Below are 20,595 nucleotides of genomic sequence, written 5' to 3' on the forward strand. Positions count from 1 at the left end.
AAAGCTGGCATATTGCTTCTCCCTTGGCTAGTTTCCTCTTGTTGTCCTCTTTATTAGTTAGTTTCATTGAATTGCTTATAAACTCTAAAAATTCCGTTGATATGATCTTCTATCACAGTGTTGTCGAGCAAATTGCAATTGTTTGTTCTTCCTATTCTTTTCCAATCCATTTGTAACCAATCATCTCAGATATTCCTATTATTATCAGGGGATACTCGAAACTTTTCTACTTCACTGTTCATTTTGATTATATTATTGGCAACCTATTGTTGACATTTACATTATATTCATCATACCCTCACTTTCGCAATTTATTCCATCTGCCAAGCTCTTCCCACAATAAAATTCCCAAGCTCTAAGGGTATAGCTCAAGCCCTTTGAAATTGTATTTTTTTTTCTTCTGGAAGTGAGCATAATGAGTCCAATTGAGCGTGGTCTTCGCATTTCATAAAAAACTTTGTTGCAAGCAACTGGTGAGAGTTTGTGGTGAACCAAATACTCACCTAATAGAAATAATTATAATCGTTTTATTTTCATGGCTACCTTGGAGCCTACACAAAGCAAGAATGATTTGAATATTTCTCTTGGAATCTCAAATTCAGTTCCTATCAAAGTTAAAACGGTTAGATCAACTCTATATGTCCTCGCGTGAGACCCTCATGGGAGGCAAGACATTGACCACTGCAGAAAACGCAAAAAAAAAAAAAAAAAACAAAATCCTACGCCGACGAACGTCGAACCGAATTGAAATTTAACATCGGAGATGTCTTTTTGAAAATATCCCTTCCAAAGGAATAACCAGATTTGGACTCAAGGGTAAGCTAAAACCACGATTTATTGGACCCTATGCAATTCTGGAAGAAGTGGGCCCAGTAGCATATCGCCTGGCATTACCACCCAACTTTGGGAGCGCACACAACGTATTCCACGTCTCCCAACTTCGAAGGTACGTGTTCGACCCAAAACATGTGATTCGCCACGAAGAAATCGTTCTAGAACCTGACCTGAGTTACGAAGAAAAGTCGGTAGAAATACTAGATCGAAAGGTGCAGCAGGTTCGGAACAAGTCGATTACTACAGTGAAGGTTTTGTGGAAAAACCACAGACAGGAAGAAGCAACATGAGAGCTCGAAGCGAAAATGAAGGAGAAATATCCCGAGCTTTTTGTTTAAATACTTCCTAAATTTCGGGACGAAATTTCTTTTAAGGGGGGTAGAATGTAACAACCCGAACTTTCGTACCTTATTATTATTATTAGCCTAAAGATAAATAATAAGTGATCGTTGTAGTATTCGAAATCTGCCATTTTCATGTATGATAATTGATCTTGGAATTATAAATAATCGTTGCTTCGTTCTCGAATGAATATTTCAAGTAAAAAAAAAGGGGTAACACCAAATAAAAATTTATAATGTCCGGCATATCTCCGAAGTCCGCTAAATTACTATTATACAAATTTATCAAATCCTTATCTATTACAATTAGAGAAAAGTTCACACAGCCCGTTCAACGGTCATGCTCGTACTCCAAGAAAGTCTGGTACATCATCACGGAAGACTATGGATGTTATTTGTTTTCCTACACCAAAGCCACGAGCTTAAACTGGGTTTTTCCTACACCAAATTAAATAAATAAGTAAATAAATATAATACTTAAATAATTAAATAAAATAAAATAAAAAGAAGAAGAAAGATGGGATAAGAATGTTAGCAACTTGCTGCTCAACTTGCTGCCCACGCCACTTGCCATCCTTAATCCTTAAGTATGCCTAATCATTTAGGCATATCACCTTCTTTCACTCACCCCATCACCATCTAAGTTCTCTGCACACACCAATCCCACAAAACATAGAGGAGTCTGAAGAGGGAGATTTCTACAATCCAACAACACTTTACTTCCCTATCAAAAGGTAAACACCAAGTCCTTTCTTTTCTTTCAATATATGTAAGCATATGCATAATCTAGCATCAGCCGAACTAATAGCATAACTCAAGCATTTAACACAATTGAACTTTCTCACGGCAAAATCGAAGATACGAATTAACATAAAAATTGGTAAAAGACTTACCTTTCGGGTTCAATCGGGGCTGTTCGGGTTGATTTCGGGACGTTTCGGGGTTGGTTTGATGATGAACGATGGCTGGGTTGGACGGACGGTAGCGACGCGCACGAAGGGGGAGACGACGGGGGCTGGGGCTGCGCGAGGTGACAGCGGCCTCCGCGGCGGCAGCTGACCTGAACGAGAGGGAGATCTGGAGATGACGGCGACGACAGGGGCGTACCCGGCGGCGGAGAACCGGACAACGACGCATCTCCGGTCATTGGCTACTCGTTTCGGACCACAGCTGAATGGCGACGCGCGAACAGCAGCAGAGGTCGACGAGAGCTACCTTTTTGGGTCCAATTTGTGAGAGAAATCGAGAAACAGAGATGAGACGTGAGGAAGAAAGCTGCGAGAGAGAGAGAGAGAGACATTGCTGGTTCAATTGGTGAAGAAGAAGAAGGTCACGGCTGGGAGTATATTTTTTTGTTCATTTGTTTAATGACCTGGTCCATTTAATTTACTTACAAATTTTGGGCTTTTGTTTAAAAGTGACCCAACATAATTGTTTCAGTGGGTTGGCAATATGGTGTATGGAGTTGAGTATGGAGTGTGTACGTGTGTTTAGGATGGGAGAATAGGTTTTGGACTTTTTATTTAAGTTGGGCCTTATCAAATAGAATTTGGGAAATAAGGTGGGCTAAGAAAAATATTAATTTGATTCTTAGGCTGATAATTTAAATCGTGGGGAATTATTTAATTAAATCCCGAAATAATTTTGAAGTATGAATAATTTATCCCAAGTCCGGAATATATAATTTTTCTTAACAAATGGAAATAGTTGCGATAATTCAGATATGCGCCTAAATAAATTTTAGGGTTTTATTTCGATATCGTGGAAGGAAATACGAGGAGCCAACGAACGAATTATGGGCGTAAGTGGCCGACCGGCATCACCCCGCGACGTCTTGGGCGGCCGCTAAGGAAATGGAAAGAAAGAGGGAGACGACGTTCTCAAGTCACAGAACTAATTAAGTTTAATAAAGAAGAGCTATTAATTAATTTTTCCCAATTTAATTAATATGCAGGTTTCTAAAATTTTCTAACGGTGAACAAATGATAAAAGAAATAAAGTAGGGCATGCATTCCTATAAGTATGTGAATTTATCGAGTCTTATTAGTACGTTGTGATGTTTTCAAAAGGGTACGTTCGCAAGTAAAGTCGGAACGAAAGATTCAAGTTAAAGAAACTAAGCGATCAAGGTGAGCTTTCTTATACTAAAATACAAATCGTATTTTATAAAAACTCGAACACATGTTCGTGATTTATAAAGATGTTGTCTTGCCATAAATGTTTTGTGTATGATGCCTATCTGTTGGCTACGGCCAAGTGAATTATGAATGATGATATATGTGAATCGATTCGATTTTGAGTCCTGGTAGGGTGGTGTCCCTACTTGGAACCTCTGACCGTGAACGGCAGAGAAGGTGACCGTGGAAGGTGGCCACCTTCCCGGCACATGGAAACCTCTGACATGTTGGGCAGAGAAGGTGACCGTGCGAGAACACCATCTCGACGGCACAATGTGATCAGATATGGCTAAGTACAGGAAAAAGGGACTGCAGTCCAACGTGATATTTTTAGTAAGCTCGGGTCTTTTCAATAACACCCCCGAGTGTTACTGTGATGATGGCATGACAATATTTTCAAATGTATATGTGTAATTTTCGGCAATGTGTTCACTGAGTACTTTTTGTACTCAGCCCTGCATATATTTCTAAATGTGCAGGTTGAGCAGCGAAGTGGTGGAGGAAGTGCTATTGAGACAAGACATTTAATTCAGTCAGATTTTGACTCTCGGAGGTTCATGTCTTCATACATGGAACCGCGTTCATTTGCTTCCGTTGTGCATTTTAAAAGACTCAAGTCTATTTTGTTCAAAACTCTGATTTTATTTCGAGTTTTTCCCATTTGTTTGGAGCTATGGTCGAGTTGTGTTGCTTTTCCCCTTTCTTCCCCGCTTCTTTAAATCGTCCCCTAGTCGCGATCAACCGTGTTTTCTATCCTTAGAAAATGCGGTCGTGACATAGTTACACCTTATAATTGAGAGAAAGATAGCTTAGCTATAGTTGAGATAAATCAAAAAGTGTGATAAAGTAAAGTTGAGATAAAATAAAAAAGTGAGATCAAATAAAATAAAACAAACTTCTAATTAATTGAATTCAACAACCTTTCAACAACACCCACGAAAGAAAGAGGCACACATACCACAGTATTCCATTTTCAATTTATGTCCAAATACAGAGCCTTCATTCTTCCCTCTTTTTCCATTGATTCCTCTTTCACCCATCTTCAAACTTAGCTACAATCCCATCCCCTAAATCACTCTCCTCTTCATCAAGCAAGGCACCACCTCCTCTCGCCAGCAGCACCAGGATTCCGCCAGCTGTCGTCGCAACCCCGGCAAGCCACCGCCGGCGTCCGATCACCGCCCTGCGCCATCGATTCTTCCAGCTATCCCCTACATCTCAACTTCAACTTGCAAAGAGCCCCATCTCTGTGAGCCCTAATTTCAGATCTTTCAACTCCGAATTAAATTCACACTACAAGCTTGAATTTTTATTATACTGCTTCTGCTTTCGGATTCAATTCACAGTGAAAGCTCAACCCTTTGAATTCTGTTATGGTTTCTAGCTCAAGTATTAAATTGTATTGCTTATGATTTCCAATTTCAATTAACAGTCGACGCCCAAATTTAAAACCTATTGCTTTTAGTTTCATTTCTTTTATTTTGTATTGCTTGTCAAATGAAAAAAGATACTACTATGCATGTTGATTTGGGTGTTCGTGGCCTCCAAGAGTAAATGAAAATCAGTATGTGTGGAAAAAATGTTGCAGACTTAGAATGCACGTATATGTGCAGAGCTAGCTAGCTCATTTTTAAAATTCTCTCATGGGGTATGTATATCCTTGCCCCTCCAACATAATTTCCCCATGCTATGTTGATATAAGTCAGATTATGAAGAAATGTTGATACAATTTAACATGTGTGCTTGTCGATATGTGAATTTCTGGAAATCCTTTTTGTTGGAGGTAATAAAGTTTAAGACAAGAAATCCAGATTTAAAATCCTAAAGTTTGAAGAAATAAGAATTAAAACCAATCAGAGAGTCAAGAGAGAGAGAGAGGCAAAAGAAAAAAGAAGATGATGATTTTCTAAGAATGAAATGAAATGTTTTACACTAGTGAAATAGCTATAGGTGAAAATCTTTTGAAAACCAAATCACTTTTTATGCTAAAACTTTAGGGTTTAATAATTAACTAAAAATAATAATCAAATAAAATATTAAATTCTAAAATCTAAACATTTTTTATGAGTAAAGTAGTAAAGTCTATAACTTTAAATTGATCACCAAATATAACTTCAATGGTTGTCATATAAATCTATATGTAAGGAGGGCATGCAATATGCATATGCATACAATTAAGAAAATTCCTAATAAGGGATTAAATGAAAATTTCACTTAAATGAAATTTTGGCTAAATAGATTTAAGTTTGTATCTAGGAACGCGAATTAGACAATGTCATAGCTCGAATAATTTAATGTCACACTTTTGTGAGTTGCGATATACTACATTTAAAATAATTTAACGAACAAACTTGGAATGGGATGCTACTCAAAATTGTTTGGAATGCATATTATTACGTAGTATCATATAAAGCGATAAAATTAGCGTTTTGGATGATTTTAGAAAAAAGGTTCCTTGAATGGGTGCCTTTTATTGTATTCTATGAAAGGGACACACGCCAATACCAATGGTGTGTAAGCCTTCGTCTTCTCTTTAAACACACCAATGCTAACGGTGTGCATATGCATATAATTACGAAAATTTCCAATAAAAGTTTAAATGAAAATCTCACTTGAATGAAATTTTGCCTAACTAAATTTAATTTTGTATCTACTATCTAGGAGCTCAAATTAGACAATGCCATAGCTTGAAGATTTTAATTTCACACTTATGTGAGTTGTGATACATTTAAAATAATTTAATGAATAAACATGGAGTGGGATGTTACACAAAATTGTTTTCGAATGCATGTTATATATTCCATATAAAGGGACAAAATTCTCGTTTTTGATGATTTTAGAAAAAAGGTTCCTATTCTGGGAACCTTTTTTGTTTCTATGAAAGGGAAACACACCAATGTTAATGGCGTGTAAGCCTCGTCTTCTTTTAAACACGCCATTAGCTTTGGCTTGTTTCTCTTTAAACACGCCATTAGCATTGGCATGTTTCCCTTTAATAGAATATAAAAAAAGATTTCCATTCAGGGAGCCTTTTTTCTAAATCACCCAAAACGAGAATTTTGCCCATGTAAAGCCTTCATTATGAAGTTATTGATCCAAGTGTTTCTGTCAGTTCTTCAGTATATGTTATGTTCCAGGTAGCAGTCTTTTCCTAGTACAACGCTGATTGCTTTATCTTTCTTATATCTGTTTGTTGTTTCAGTGAGAGAGGTTTAAAAACTTTTCAGTGGCTCTTACAAAATGGAGTATTGTAACTGCTTTGAGTCACCATGGCCAGCTGATGAATTGTTGATGAAGTATCAGTATATATCAGATTTCTTCATAGCCTTGGCATATTTCTCAATCCCTTTGGAGTTAATATATTTTGTCAAGAAATCTGCTGTATTTCCTTATCGATGGGTTCTCGTGCAGTTTGGTGCTTTTATTGTTCTCTGTGGAGCAACACACCTGATAAATTTGTGGACATTTACTATGCATACAAGGACTGTAGCAGTTGTAATGACTACAGCCAAAGGTTTGACAGCTGCTGTGTCTTGTGCAACAGCACTTATGCTAGTACATATCATCCCTGATCTATTAAGTGTAAAAACAAGGGAGCTATTTTTGAAAAACAAGGCTGCAGAACTAGACAGAGAAATGGGCCTGATCCGTACACAGGAAGAAACTGGTAGGCATGTTAGGATGCTAACTCATGAAATCAGAAGCACCCTTGATAGGCATACCATACTGAAGACTACTCTTGTGGAGCTTGGAAGAACATTGGCTTTGGAAGAGTGTGCTTTATGGATGCCGTCACGGACAGGGCTAGAGCTCAATCTTTCCTATACTCTCCACCACCAAATGCCGGTTGGTCTGTCTGTACCAATACAACTACCTGTAATCAATCAAGTATTCAATACTAGTCGTGCTGTAATAATCTCTCCGAGCTCCCCTGTTGCTCGGCTTCGATCTTCTGGAAATAACATGCCAGGAGAGGTGGTTGCTGTGCGCGTTCCACTCCTGCATCTGTCCAATTTTCAGATCCAAGATTGGCCTGAATTGTCAACTAAAAGCTATGCTTTGATGGTTTTAACACTCCCTTCGGAAAGTGCTAGACAGTGGCATGTACACGAGTTGGAGCTTGTTGAGGTGGTCGCAGATCAGGTTCGATTTTGCCTCATCTCTGCCTTGTTACAATTTGACCGTCGACATTGTGACTGTACCAGACTAAAAGTAAATATTTGTGGAAATTAGCTGCACATGCCCTTTGATTAAGAATTCTACTAAGCTAATCTTAGTGAATGCAGCTGGGGGCTTGCTCTTTAATGTTTCTATACAGTAGGTTATGCTTCTAGTAGCTGGCCATTCGAATTTTATTATGTAGTACTCATTTTCTTATTATAGATTAAGAATGGATATAATCTTTTTATCGTCTTAATTGGGCTAACCGATGTGTCCAGTTATATTTCTATTGTCTAGAACCACTTATAATCTTAGTTAAGATCACCCACCAGAACTGTGACAAAGGATATTCTTAGAATAAAAAAATCATTCCTACATGGTTAAGCATATAGAAAATCTGCAATGGTGTACAAGTATGATTACTGCAGAAATTCTTTCATCTCTTCCTAGCTTTGATTTTTCTACTTGTTAGTGTATGTAATTCCAAGAAGTTCTTAGAAATAAGATAATTTGATGAATGATTTAACTATGTTTTAACTTCTCATGTATCAGGTTGCTGTTGCTCTCTCCCATGCTGCAATTCTAGAAGAATCAATGAAGGCAAGGGATCTTCTTTTGAAACAGAATCTTGCCCTAGATCTGGCAAGAAGAGAAGCAGAGACAGCTGTGCATGCTCGTAATGATTTCTTGGCCGTCATGAATCATGAAATGAGAACTCCTATTCATGCAATAATTGCTTTGTCTTCCTTATTACAAGAAACTGAGCTGTCGCCTGATCAACGTCTAATGGTTGAGACAATCTTGAAAAGTAGTAACCTGTTGGCTACCCTTATTAATGATGTATTGGATCTTTCGAGGCTTGAAGATGGTAGCCTTCAACTTGAAATAGGAACTTTCAGCCTTCATTCACTTTTTAGGGAGGTTGGACCGCGTCATCCTTTTGTTTTAATTTTTTGATGGTAAAGAAATTATAATTCCTTGTCATGCTTATAGGTTTACTTAGGTATCTACTTCTTGTTGTAGGTACTTAATTTGATTAAACCTATCGCAGCTGTGAAGAAGTTATATGTTACCTTGATTTTGTCCCCTGATTTAATTGAACATGCTGTTGGTGATGAAAAAAGACTGATGCAAGTTCTACTGAATGTTGTTGGGAATGCTATTAAGTTTACAAAAGAGGGAGGTGTCACGGTATCAGCTTTTGTTGCAAAGTCCGACTCTCTAAGAGATCCCCGAGCCCCCAACTTTTTTCCTGCACATAGTGATAACCATTTCTATTTGCGCGTAGAGGTTTGTTTCCAATTGCCAATGCAAGTAAATTCTCAAGAAATTAATTTTATTGATTCATTGAGATTATAATAATGGCTTTCCCTACTGTTTAGGTAAAAGATACTGGTTCAGGAATTAACCCACAAGAGATTCCTAAGCTATTCATGAAATTTGTGCAGAGCCAACCACTTGCTACCAAAAATTCTGGTGGTAGTGGCCTTGGCCTAGCAATTTGTAAGAGGTGATATCTTATTTCATAATTCTTCTGCAACATTATTCATTTCAATCCAAGCCTTGGAACTTTGTCACATTCCCTGTTTTTTATTATTATTTTTCCTTCTTTAAATATGGTTTTTATGGGATCAGGTTTGTGAATCTCATGGAGGGGCACATTTGGATTGAGAGTGACGGTCCTGGCAGGGGTTCTACTGTGATCTTCATTGTTAAACTTGGAATTCCCGCTCGCTTAAATGAATCCAAGCTTCCATTTTTGCACAAAGCCCCTGGAAATCAAATAGAGTTGAACTTTTCTGGGCTTAAAGTTGTTGTGATGGATGATAACAGGTTAGCAATACATGCACACTTTAAGTACAATTTACGTTGGTGTTTTGTTATTTCCGTTAGTTTTGTCTCTTATGTTAGCAGTTATTGCTTCCTCTAGATAATATTTACCTATATTAGTTTGGCTATGCTTTGTGCAATTTGAGGTTTTCTATCATCTGGTTTATGTACCATGCTGCCATAATTGTCGCAATTGTGATTGGACCACACAGTCACACCACACCTTTTCCGATTGGGTTTAAGTATGAATTTTATTGGTCTGAGTTATGAAGTCGGATTTTCACTACAAATAAAAACTAGTAATGCACGTAACATGCACGTGTTATGCACGTAACATGCACGTCACCAGCATTTTGGTCTGAGTGGTTGCATTTCTAAGTTTTCAAGGAGTTGATTGCAATTTTCCGCTCTATGTTACTGACTCTAATGTTGTACACTGAATGAACAGTGTCGGTCGAATGGTAACTAAGGGCCTCCTTGTGCACCTAGGATGTGATGTATTGGCTGTTTCATCCGGAGAGGAGTGTGTTAGAGCTGTAAGTTATGAGCACAAGGTAGTTTTCCTGGACGTGAGCATGGCAGCTGTTGATAGTTTTGAAGTTGCTGTACGGATGCGGGAGAAGTTTTCAAAACGTTCAGATAGACCTTTTATCGTTGCACTTACTGGAAACACTGACAGAATGATAAAAGAGAACTGTCGGAAGGTTGGTATGGATGGGGTCATACTGAAGCCCGTGTCGGTAGATAAAATGAGAAGGGTCCTGTCTGATCTCTTAGAACATGGATATCTTGTCGACTCTCAGTAGCGCTGGAAGTGCAAGTGCTCAACTATCTTGCCGAGGGTTGGATGCAGTGTGCACTTTCAGAATGATGATCACAACGGAGTTGTGAAGATGACTTGTTCTGAGGTAATCTTTAGTTGCCGGCATACTGATTATGAGTTAGGACCCTAATTTCAATTTGTTATAACTGTAAAGTTATGTGCATTTTCTTGGTATATAGGGCTATCCATATCTTATAACTTTATCAGTAAAATATTAGTATGCTGTTTGTTAGAACAATTATATGGTCGATATTAAGATAACATCTATAGCAAAAAATATTAAATTTTTCCAAATAGAATAAGAGTTTGAACATATTTTTAGCAGTCGCCAATTTAAAATATAATGATACGACATTTTAAAGTCATTTTTTACGGTGAGTATTTGTTAGATTCGTCTGTGTTTTGAATTATTATTCGGCCCGACGGTGAAATAATACGAAAAACATAGGCCCGACTAAGAGGCCTGTTGTGCTGGTGCAACACATTGCAGCACAGCAACGACGTGGTGCAGGAGGAGTGCAATCTTTCTAATCAGCCATATTTTCAATTACATTAAACAAAAGCTGATTTATTTTTTATTTTTATTTTTTGTCTAGCCCTACAATTAGCCGAATTTTTTTTATAAAAAAACTGTAAATGAAACAAAAGACCGACAGAATGTTATGAGTTTAGAGAAAATCGCCGAGATTGATTTAGCAATTATTGAAAACGGAAAAATGGTTTGTGAAGAAGAAATGAAACAGTGGTAGAAGTCTTAGAGCATCCCCAGCACTGCCACTCGAAAGAGCACAGCTTGTGCGTCGGCACGGCATGCGACGAGCTCACCGTTGGGGTCGTGCCGTTGCGTTGGCACGAGCACGCTCTCTGCAGCGGCGCGATGCGCCCGCCCATGTGTCGCGACATGGGTGAGCGGTGACGCTCACTCGCCCCTCACAAGTGGGCATTATTTTAATGCAGTTTTTTCCCCCTTCCCAAAATAAAGCTGTTTTATGGTCGTTTTATCAAATATTTTTTTAAAAAAGTTTAGTTTAAAATTGAATAATAGAATAGTGAGACGATAGTGAAAAGCATGCTCTTGGGAAAGAATATGGCTATGGATATGTGTTACACCTTAACTAAGAGCATGGAATAAATATGAATAAAAGTGGAACCGGACCCATAAATGCTTTTTACTAAGAGCACGGATGTAGATGCTCTTAAACGTTTTTCCTCCATTCAATAAGTCATGAGTTTGATGAAGTCTTAGACGCTTCTCCATTCACCATTCAATACGTAATGAGTTTGATTATCATGAGCAGTAATGGTAATTATTATTGATCTTCTTTTGGACAAAAGAGAGCAGAACATGTGGCAAATTCTGGAGTGCATTTTACATATTTCAATTTTGGGTAAGCACTAATTTATTTTGGTTTTATAGGTAATTAGGGTTTTGTGGAGATCATAATATGTCAACTATCCGGTATCACATTAAGGGGGAAATTACAAAACCTATATATGCTGTGATTGAAAAACAAACCCAACTTATCACAGATCTATAACTAGTGCCATGTGTTGATACACATAAAAGCCATAAACTTAGTGTGTATGAACTGGTAGAGTGGTAATGTCTGTGGTCAAAGGTCTTGAATGATGCAACCTTCAAAATTATACTATTCATTTTCCCATTAAAAAGACAGAAATCAGTGTGTATGAGTTGACCTAGTGGTAGTGTGGTAATGTCTGAAGCAAAGGTCTCAGATTCAAGCCCACTGTGATGTTACATTCATTTGCTTATAAAAAAAAGATAGAAATCTAACTCTTGTAAAATAGTAAAATTCAAAAGCAAGGAAGTCTAGCAAATTGCTTAATTGTTTTTACTTTTTAGTTAGAAGTAATACATAAAAGGTTGGCCTTTGCTGAAGGGCATGTGTTTCAAGAACAGGAATTAGATGTATACATACACGAAGATGGTTAATTTCTCTTGGAAACACGTAAGCTTGAGTTTATATAATCTTCATAGATGAAACTTAGCTTGTAGCCGGAAGGTAGAGAACTCCGGTAGCCAGTAAAGTCAGCCTTGATTTTCATATGTATGGGGAGTCACTACATGTCTACATGAGATCGGGATCATCTTCATAGTCGAAGTCCACTTCACTAGATTGTCTTCTCTTCACCTCTCTTGGCCCTCTACCTTTCTTCGGTTTCCCACTGCAACACGTTGAGTATTCATGAGAACGCGCTCGATTAGAAACCAATATTAGATTGATTACCACCAATGTATCAGTTAATATTGATCAAACTGTTCAATATCTGTAACAGACTATACAAAACCTAAGCAGTGATAATGGAAATCTTGATACTTACGGCCCATTTGTTGTTACACCACCATCTCTTGCTATTTCTTCAGCCTGGTAAAACATGACGAATAATTTAAATATCTACGGGAGTAAGCAATTTGACAACAAAGGCTTGTATGCGGCATAGGCTTATACACACTGCTAAGATTGAAATAATGCATACAACTTTGGATAATCTAAAGCATTTACCACATTGAATACCAAAAAAATGTAATGAAAAAGAATGCCTAATTGCTTTCCATTCTAGTAGCATCAACCATTCTCCAATTCAAATATATTCGACTTAAGGTGACAGTTTCACAAGTATGACTACCCATAAACACATCAAGTACTCATGGGAATATTACAAGTCTTCAAATTCTTAAACAACATCTATCTCAGAAGTAGATCATCTAAACAACACATGATAACAGATGCATAAAACAAAAAAACTGAGGCCTAGTCCAGAACTCACATCTAGATCAATCATACAACATACAATGAGAAGGCATCATGGAAGAGGCTTAAAACCATGAGACAGGCAGAGACAAACCACGTCTAGTTCGAAAACGTTGTAAGAAGAAACCATAATACAATTATACTACAATGAAAACTCATACAGCTGGTGAAGTGACAGAGGACAATGAGAACAGCCTGTCGTCAGGCTGAAACTTCCTTGATCGTTTCAAGCTGCAAATGAAAGAGCAACACTAAATCATCCTCTTCCATATAACAATGACCCCAAACAACCAACTGCAGGAACAATGTACTGTATATTGCATACACAACACCTAAAGACGAAAGAAGCAACAAATGATTCTTCAACAAGATCAATCTCAGATAGAAATTAATGCATTCAGAGCAAAAATTCAATGCCAATTGATAATAAAAATTTCACCCTAATCACCATCAAGTTCCCTAATCACATGATCCATTAACAAGGATATGAAACAAAAGATAAAATTCAAAGCCAATTGATGATAAAAATTTAAACCTAAAACCCATTAAGTTTCCTAATCACATGATTCATTAACAAGGATATGAAACAAATGATAATACGTAAACTGATACACAATAAAAACAAAAGACCATTACAGTGTAGTGTTCTTGGAAGAAGACAAAAACCCTTCAAAACCTTTCAAGACATTGCCACATTGGCTCGGATCCTGTAAATAACCCGTCTCCATATCATACACCTACACAAAAATTTCATTCAATAAATAGCACGTAATCAATAAGTCCTACAAATAAAATCATCACATTATTTAGCACCTGCTTTTCGATGCTGCGGAGCTCTTCATGCAATTTAGCCCTTTTACCCAAGAGACCAGCCAGCATTGCGGATGGGTTTGCAGATGTTCGTTGCCCTAAAACGAAGGAATTGTCAATCTCTTTTCCCAAAAAAGATTGATTTTTTTGGTAACCACTATTCTTCGAATTTAAGAAAATAGAGATGCATAGATTGGCATACCTTCTGAATCCATATTGAAGATCAAAGATTTAGGGCTCAGTGACTGTGATCAATTTCACTATTGCTGTCGCCTCTCTACTCGTCGTCGCTTCCTGATTTTCCAGCGCGCTCTTTGATCAAGATTCGTAGGAAAAAATTAGCACTTTTTTTTTCTTCTTATAATTGTTTAGATTTTGGGCTCAAGTTCTTATACTCGGCCCAACTATCCAAAGTGACCCAAAATCCAAAGCCCATCAATTACAACGGATCACTGATCTCTATTCTCTGCATTCCCATCTTCTTCAACCTCTCTCTCTCACTCACTCTCACTCTCACTCTCTCTCTCTCTCTCTCTCTCTCTCTCTCTCTCTCTCACACACACAAAGCGCAAATGACAAAATTCAGGAAGCTCAATCGGCCTACCGGCCACAGAATGTCCATGCTCAGGTAATAAGAGGTGTATAGGATTTTTGGATCCTATTTTCTGTTGCAACCGTTTTTCAATCTTTGTGTAATTTTTTTCACAAAATAATTAGCTAGAGTTTTGCTTATGTTGAGCAGGACAATGGTGTCGCAACTAGTGAAGCACGAGCGGATCGAGACAACAGTTGCGAAGGTTTCTGGAATCAATTTATTTATTTATTTACCTTTTGCGGTTTTAAAACTGTTTAGGGTTTTAGTTGGGTTTTGCTGGGTTCTTCGATAAAATGCCTTCAAGTCACGAAAGTTCAGCTGTTTCGTTCTTAGTTGGCATGAGAAAGAGAAGAGCGTTCGTTACAAATTCAATACAAAAATAATCAGGATTGATTTCTTCCTCACTAGTGGAATATATAGTATGATCTGTGCCTAAAATGATTGCGAAGTCTGGTTGTGTCTAATTTGTTTATCCTGGCTGGTGGAAACTAGGGCAATTTCTAAGGTGTTTTGTGAGTTTTGGTGTGTGTTTATAGGGGCTATCAGTTTCCATGCTGTGTGTATCGGGAAGTTGGGTGTCATCTACCATTGTGGATTTTAATTTGTTTTATTTGTTATGATGTGGTGGACGAGTTTCCATTAGCCTCGTTAGGTATAAGCTTTAAGGCTTGAATGCTCGATTAATGGCTTCACGTCATTCTTATCTCTTCCCTTGTTATCGTTGTAGGCGAAGGAAGTTCGTAGGCTTGCTGATAATATGGTGCAGCTCGGAAAAGAGGTATATTACTCATTTTCTGTTATGAGCATAAAGTTTGATTGGTTTGCATTTGATATCACTCAATTCGAATACAATGTTTGCATATAGATTTGCTATCTGATGTATTAATACAAAATAATGAAATGTTTTAGTCTGAATGCCAACCATTTTCCTTATCAATTGGCTGATAACATTTTCCTTATCGGAATACCAAATATTGTAGCTTCTTTGGCTGATAGAATACTGCTCCTGAGATAAACTATAAATGGGTTTTATATACAGAAGCAGATGTATGGAAGTCTTAATCTTAAAACTAAACAGATTTTGGAAAGACTCTCTTCAGCTACACTTAAGATTGTTTTGTTTGGTTTCTCTTTTAAATTTTTTAAAATTTGTGCAAGGTTGTCTGTGAGTGGTTGGATTCTAAATTTGAGGTCTGAAAATCAACCCTATTTAGTTCGTTCACATTGGTGTCACAGGGTACATTATGTGCTGCCAGGCGTGCTGGGGCCTTTGTTCGTGGGGATGATGTCATCCACAAGTTATTTACAGAGTTGGCCTATCGATACAAGTGAATCTCTACCTCAAAACTCCATTCGTTCCACTACTTTTGGTACAAAATTGCTTGCTATAACAGTATATTGGTCTGGATGTTATTTTACAGGGATAGAGCAGGTGGATACACAAGAATGCTTCGAACTCGTATACGAGTTGGTGATGCTGCACCGATGGCATACATTGAGTAAGTCCAGTGCAGTCTTGTTTGATAAGTTTCACCTTGTTCATTGGCAATTTTCACCAACAATGTGTGTTTCTTTCCTTCTGTGTCAGGTTTATAGATAGGGAGAATGAACTTAGGCAAGCTAAGCCACCAACCCCACCACCACCGCAGAGGGCAGCCGTGGATCCATGGACTAGGTCGCGACTCACCAGACAATATGCGCCACCTAAAGAGGAGAAGACCTCAGACTCTGATAGTTGAGTTATGTCCTCACAGTTGGAATTCTGTAATTTTCATTACCTTGAAAAGTTTTTTTTGCTGAATTACTCCACATTTTGCATTATACTAGCTAGTATCAAATATCCAAACTGAATTTTGAATCGAAAAACAAAAGTAACAAACAAACACACACCCATATTAATTTGTTAATGCCAGGATATGTCTAAGAGCATCCACAGTGGGGCGTCTTAAAGCTCGCCTTATGCACCGTCACGTCAGCATTTTATCCTCCTGCCCTTTCACCTACAGTGGGGCGCCCTAAGCATTTTCTTCTATTTGGCGTGTGGCCCTTTGTGTCATCATTTAATTTCAAGTTAACAATGTTTTTCTGTGAGTGACACTCACACCCATTGCTCCTCGCGGCCAATCAAGAGGCATGTGTGGCGCCATCATTTTTATTAGTGGTTATTTATATCCGATTTTGATTATTTTTTTAATTTTCTTAAGGTTATTTATATGTTTTTTTTATTTTTGAAAATTTTCATTCTCCTTAAATTATACTTTCGATGAATATAAACTGATTATATCAATAAATTATAGTGGTTAATATTAATTTAAAAATAAAAAATGAGTCTTGACAGTCACGTGGGGAATTCAAGTCAGAAAAAATTGGGGATGATTTTTTTTGTTCGTTAGTTACCTGTGTTTTGATACAATTAATTAGCCACAAAATCTGGTGTAATACAGTAATACTAATAGTCTCTGTCTATGAGTAATTATTTTATTTTAATTTTATTTTAAAAAATGTAAAGAAAAGTAATTGTAAAAAATTAAAAGATGAGACCTTTATATATTTCAAATTTTATAGTGATAAAATGTATGGATATAACTTAATGTAGGAGTGTAAAATTCATTTATAAAAATAGTAAAAATGAAATCTGATTAAAATTGTGAAATATTTAATGAGAGAGGAAGTTAATATTAATAGATTAGTCAAAAAACCATCTCTCTACTTTCATGCTTATTTCTGTCGAGATTTTGTACTTATTAATTAGACTCTCTCATCTATTTAGCTCGGGTTTGGGGTTTAATTTGTGAGGATTTTGGCTGCAGAAGCGATAGAATAGAAAACAGTGCCAAGCTCGTACTCAAATCCCGAGCATTACAGCGGTTGGAATTACCGGAAGCTCGCGGTCGCAGTTCAGCACCTTCTCCAGAATGGATTTGATCCGGCTCCGGGCTCGGAACAATCGATTTGTGTCTTTGTGATGAAGAATTGATACTTGCTATTGATCGAGTGTTGATGTTTTGCAACTCTTTTTTTTATTTTTCTTGTAGTAATTGGTTTAATAACTGATGGAGTTAGATCGCAAATGTTACATTGAAATCTTACATCTTTTTTGTATCAGGAATTGCTTAAGTCATTTCCACCCGATGGAGTTTGGTGTTCGGTTGGGTAATGTAGTCATTCTGACCTGCTTGCATTTGGCTCTGCGTTTTCCAGAGCTTTATAACAGAACTAAAGAAGATTTCAGAGGAAGATGAACTTCTGATATGATAGGAGTATATACTACTTTTAGTAATTATTCTGCCTGGCATAACCGAAGGTATGCTAGTTTGTTTCATGAAATTTCAGTTCACATAAACTGATCATTCCTATGTCCTGGAAGTATTATTTGTCACTGGATATTTATAGTCACCAACATGATTATAGTATATATTCTCTGGTCCAATCGAAATACTTGGTTTTCTGAAATAGAATATGTGTATTGGTAGGATACTATTTTGGTCATATCACTCATATTCCATTGATATTGCATCATGTTATCTTATTTTGGATACTTGCATTTTCTTTTGTATTCAGTAAGCAGTGTTCAAAACAAATGCCTGAGAGATTCTACCATGCAGTACACTCGTTAAGACTTTATTATACATGTGGTGTAGCTCGAATTATACATTGCCCTAGTTTACTGGTTTTATGAATTTTAGGGAACTCAAGAAATCGTAAAGACTATACTAATGTTCAAATGTTATAGAGCTTCAAAGATTGGTTTTCGTATCACAGCTGTCATGTAATGGAAAGGAAATCAAGTATTGTTCTTAGTAGATTGTTAATATTTAATATATTAATTACCTCTTCTTCATAGATTGTACATGAGAATAATCAATGGCTTTGAACTTCCTTTTTGTAGTAGTCGAGTGCTTTTTTATATAAATATTGCACTTTTCCCACAACACTTGTAGCATGCTTTTGTCTAAACTACTTCAGAAAAGAGCAAAAGGATATGAAAAAAAAAGAGAATGTCTAGAGCGAGGAGTTTGAGTTTGTGTGGAATGCTTCTTCACAGACTCTGATGACCAAAGCGGCTGGTCATACCATTTGTGGCTCTGGATCAAACATTAAGCATAATAAGCCTCTACTTATTTTGTCATGGCCTCCTCATGGTTCTAATCTATCTTTATCAATTGATAACCCAGATAGACATCATTCTTTCTCCAAGACATATTACCAGTGTAAAGAACAAATGTTTCCCCTCATTTCAGTGAAGTAGTTGAAGGTGTTAGCTCACTTACAGTCACTCTTGAATTTGATTATGATGGTGGTGATGGTCTTATTTGGCCACCACTTTCAGCAAATAAACTTGGGCTTTCCCAGGCTTTGTAACTTACATTTAAGTATCTTGATGATTCCTTGAAGTCCTGCCATGTAAAGGTTACCCTTGCACACTTTCCCAGTATAATTTTTTCAAGTTGTATGCCATGTAGTCAGTCTTGCTTTATATCTTTCACTGCAAGTTTATGCGCAAACGATCAAGAGCATTCTGAGGTGCAAACTGCACATATATATTATCATGGAATGAGGAGAACTTAAAAGCTCATTCTACCCAATCTGCTGATATAAACTTGCTTGCCTCACTTTCTAAATTGGACATTACAAAAGAGAGAACCAATCCTATGTTGGATATGGAGACTATATGTAATGAAACTGCTTGCAGCCGGGAGCTGTTCTCATCATCAAACTGGTTTTAAATCTGGATTGGTTGCACATTTTAAATAAGCTTCTTGAGTGTGGGCAAGTAGTTTTATTATCTTGGTATTGTTGTAGTAAAATTGAAAAACTTACTCTTGCAAGACTCTTGACGCACAGCACATTGATCACATATGGTTGCGCAGATTCTGGAACTGAGGCTCATTTTGAAGGAATTCTTGCACTTTATTTTGATTTAATGAACATGGATCCAGCATGGCTCCACATATTAGTTATTTTAAGGATGAGTACAGCTTATAGTGCTAATGAAGCAGTTGAATCTTTTTTCAGTTGATCTTTTGTCCAGACGATACAGAAAGCTTTGATCATGTTAAGTGCTGAGAGAATGTAGCATTTCATCATGGTAGATAGTCATTACTTGGGCAATACAAGGCAAATGGCTCGTGGTAAAGACAAGGTACACTTGGGCCAGAAAAATCCATGCTCAGTTGAATATTATACGCAAGCCTATGGAAATATGTGAATATAAAGGTATATAGACTCAGTCAGCTTTTTTGAGCTTGAGTAGTTTGATCAGTGATTTGTTTCAACCCAATGAACATTATTTAGTCATGGAGCCCTTTTTGCCTTATGTCTCATAAAAAGTTAGTATCTAACTTCATTTACTCTTAGCTCCTCCAAAACCCCTTAATTGAACTACAAACCTGAATATGAAAATATTTTGTGAACTCATACATGATACATCTTATTCTGCTTGCTGGAATTTTATTTACTTTACGGTTCGATGAGCTGACTTGACTTCCTTTTCGAACTTTGCCCAACTTCTGGCAGGGTTGGAAGCTCTGCAACCACTCTCCTGCTTGAAGCTTGGCAACAACAGACTCGGCCGTTATACATCCCTGCAACCCTTGAAAAGGCTCAAGTCATCACAAGTATTGAATTTATCATTTATCATATATATAACGAGATTGGCGCTCACTCTATCGACGCAAGAAGATATACTCTTCAAGGACTTGAACTTGTTACAATGAGATATTGTGGGAAATGCAGTTGTTGTCTCGTTGATGCGGGGTTGAAAGCGTTTCTGCTCAAAGTTGATGTCAGCATTGAAGTAGTTTGATGGTGAGAGATGCCAGTAGATTAGTATCACTCTTCTCATATTTCTTTCTTCAACTATACCAAAAAGTCAAAAACACCTAGTTATGAGATGCTTCTCAAAGAAATCGTTCCATCTGTTTATTGTCCAATAAGAGCGAATACTATTTCACTATATATTAAATGAGATTTATCTTCCATTAATATTTTCACTAGTATAGTTACTCCACTCATTACGCATTCAATCAATGCTATAAAGTTGTTTCAAGTAGGGACAAAAGAGGTGTGTAATACTCTGTTAAGTTGGGACAAAAGAGTTGTGTATTGTATCTTCTGCATGAATTAGGTGGTGCTAAATCATAGTCATGAATTTTTCCAATTTCAATTATAAAAAAGATATTGTTGAATAGTATAGATTCATGTTTCCAATTTCAATATTTTTCACGTGGCAATTGAGGAATAAACTCTT

General features: G+C 37.0%; 3 protein-coding genes and 1 long non-coding RNA gene across 7 annotated transcripts; 2 read left to right on the forward strand and 2 right to left on the reverse strand.

Moving 5' to 3' along the window:
- Nucleotides 1–1,389: 1,389 nt before the first annotated feature.
- Nucleotides 1,390–1,823, reverse strand: LOC121792628. The gene is made up of 2 exons (XR_006048914.1): nucleotides 1,715–1,823; nucleotides 1,390–1,613 (listed from the first exon to the last, which is right to left on the reverse strand). It is a non-coding gene; the product is annotated as an uncharacterized LOC121792628 (long non-coding RNA).
- LOC121792627 (ethylene receptor 1-like) lies at nucleotides 1,777–10,490 on the forward strand. 4 transcript variants are annotated; one of them, XM_042190637.1, is made up of 8 exons: nucleotides 1,777–1,909; nucleotides 3,245–3,304; nucleotides 6,555–7,495; nucleotides 8,066–8,434; nucleotides 8,537–8,803; nucleotides 8,896–9,023; nucleotides 9,149–9,346; nucleotides 9,792–10,490. In XM_042190637.1, the coding sequence occupies exons 3-8, from the start codon at nucleotides 6,593–6,595 to the stop codon at nucleotides 10,147–10,149; spliced, it is 2,223 nt and encodes a 740-aa protein (XP_042046571.1). In that variant the 5' UTR covers nucleotides 1,777–1,909; nucleotides 3,245–3,304; nucleotides 6,555–6,592; the 3' UTR covers nucleotides 10,150–10,490. The 4 variants fall into 4 exon arrangements, with proteins under 4 accessions (XP_042046571.1, XP_042046573.1, XP_042046574.1 ...); XM_042190639.1 differs by lacking the exon at nucleotides 3,245–3,304 and adding an exon at nucleotides 3,832–3,905 and having other exon boundaries at nucleotides 1,799–1,909; XM_042190640.1 differs by lacking the exon at nucleotides 3,245–3,304 and having other exon boundaries at nucleotides 1,802–1,909.
- A 1,506-nt stretch (nucleotides 10,491–11,996) lies between these two features.
- Nucleotides 11,997–14,093, reverse strand: LOC121792631 (chromatin modification-related protein MEAF6-like). The gene is made up of 6 exons (XM_042190642.1): nucleotides 13,953–14,093; nucleotides 13,754–13,848; nucleotides 13,577–13,677; nucleotides 13,102–13,171; nucleotides 12,510–12,553; nucleotides 11,997–12,353 (listed from the first exon to the last, which is right to left on the reverse strand). Exons 1-6 carry the CDS (start codon nucleotides 13,963–13,965, stop codon nucleotides 12,257–12,259), a joined length of 420 nt encoding a protein of 139 aa, XP_042046576.1. The 5' UTR covers nucleotides 13,966–14,093; the 3' UTR covers nucleotides 11,997–12,256.
- A 121-nt stretch (nucleotides 14,094–14,214) lies between these two features.
- LOC121792629 (50S ribosomal protein L17-like) lies at nucleotides 14,215–20,330 on the forward strand. The gene is made up of 8 exons (XM_042190641.1): nucleotides 14,215–14,378; nucleotides 14,493–14,547; nucleotides 15,073–15,123; nucleotides 15,582–15,673; nucleotides 15,767–15,844; nucleotides 15,934–17,649; nucleotides 19,362–19,562; nucleotides 19,863–20,330. The coding sequence occupies exons 1-6, from the start codon at nucleotides 14,323–14,325 to the stop codon at nucleotides 16,082–16,084; spliced, it is 483 nt and encodes a 160-aa protein (XP_042046575.1). The 5' UTR covers nucleotides 14,215–14,322; the 3' UTR covers nucleotides 16,085–17,649; nucleotides 19,362–19,562; nucleotides 19,863–20,330.
- Nucleotides 20,331–20,595: the final 265 nt, after the last annotated feature.

Source organism: Salvia splendens, chromosome 2 (genome assembly GCF_004379255.2).
Source record: "Salvia splendens isolate huo1 chromosome 2, SspV2, whole genome shotgun sequence".
In the NCBI taxonomy this organism is placed as follows: Eukaryota; Viridiplantae; Streptophyta; class Magnoliopsida; order Lamiales; family Lamiaceae; genus Salvia; species Salvia splendens.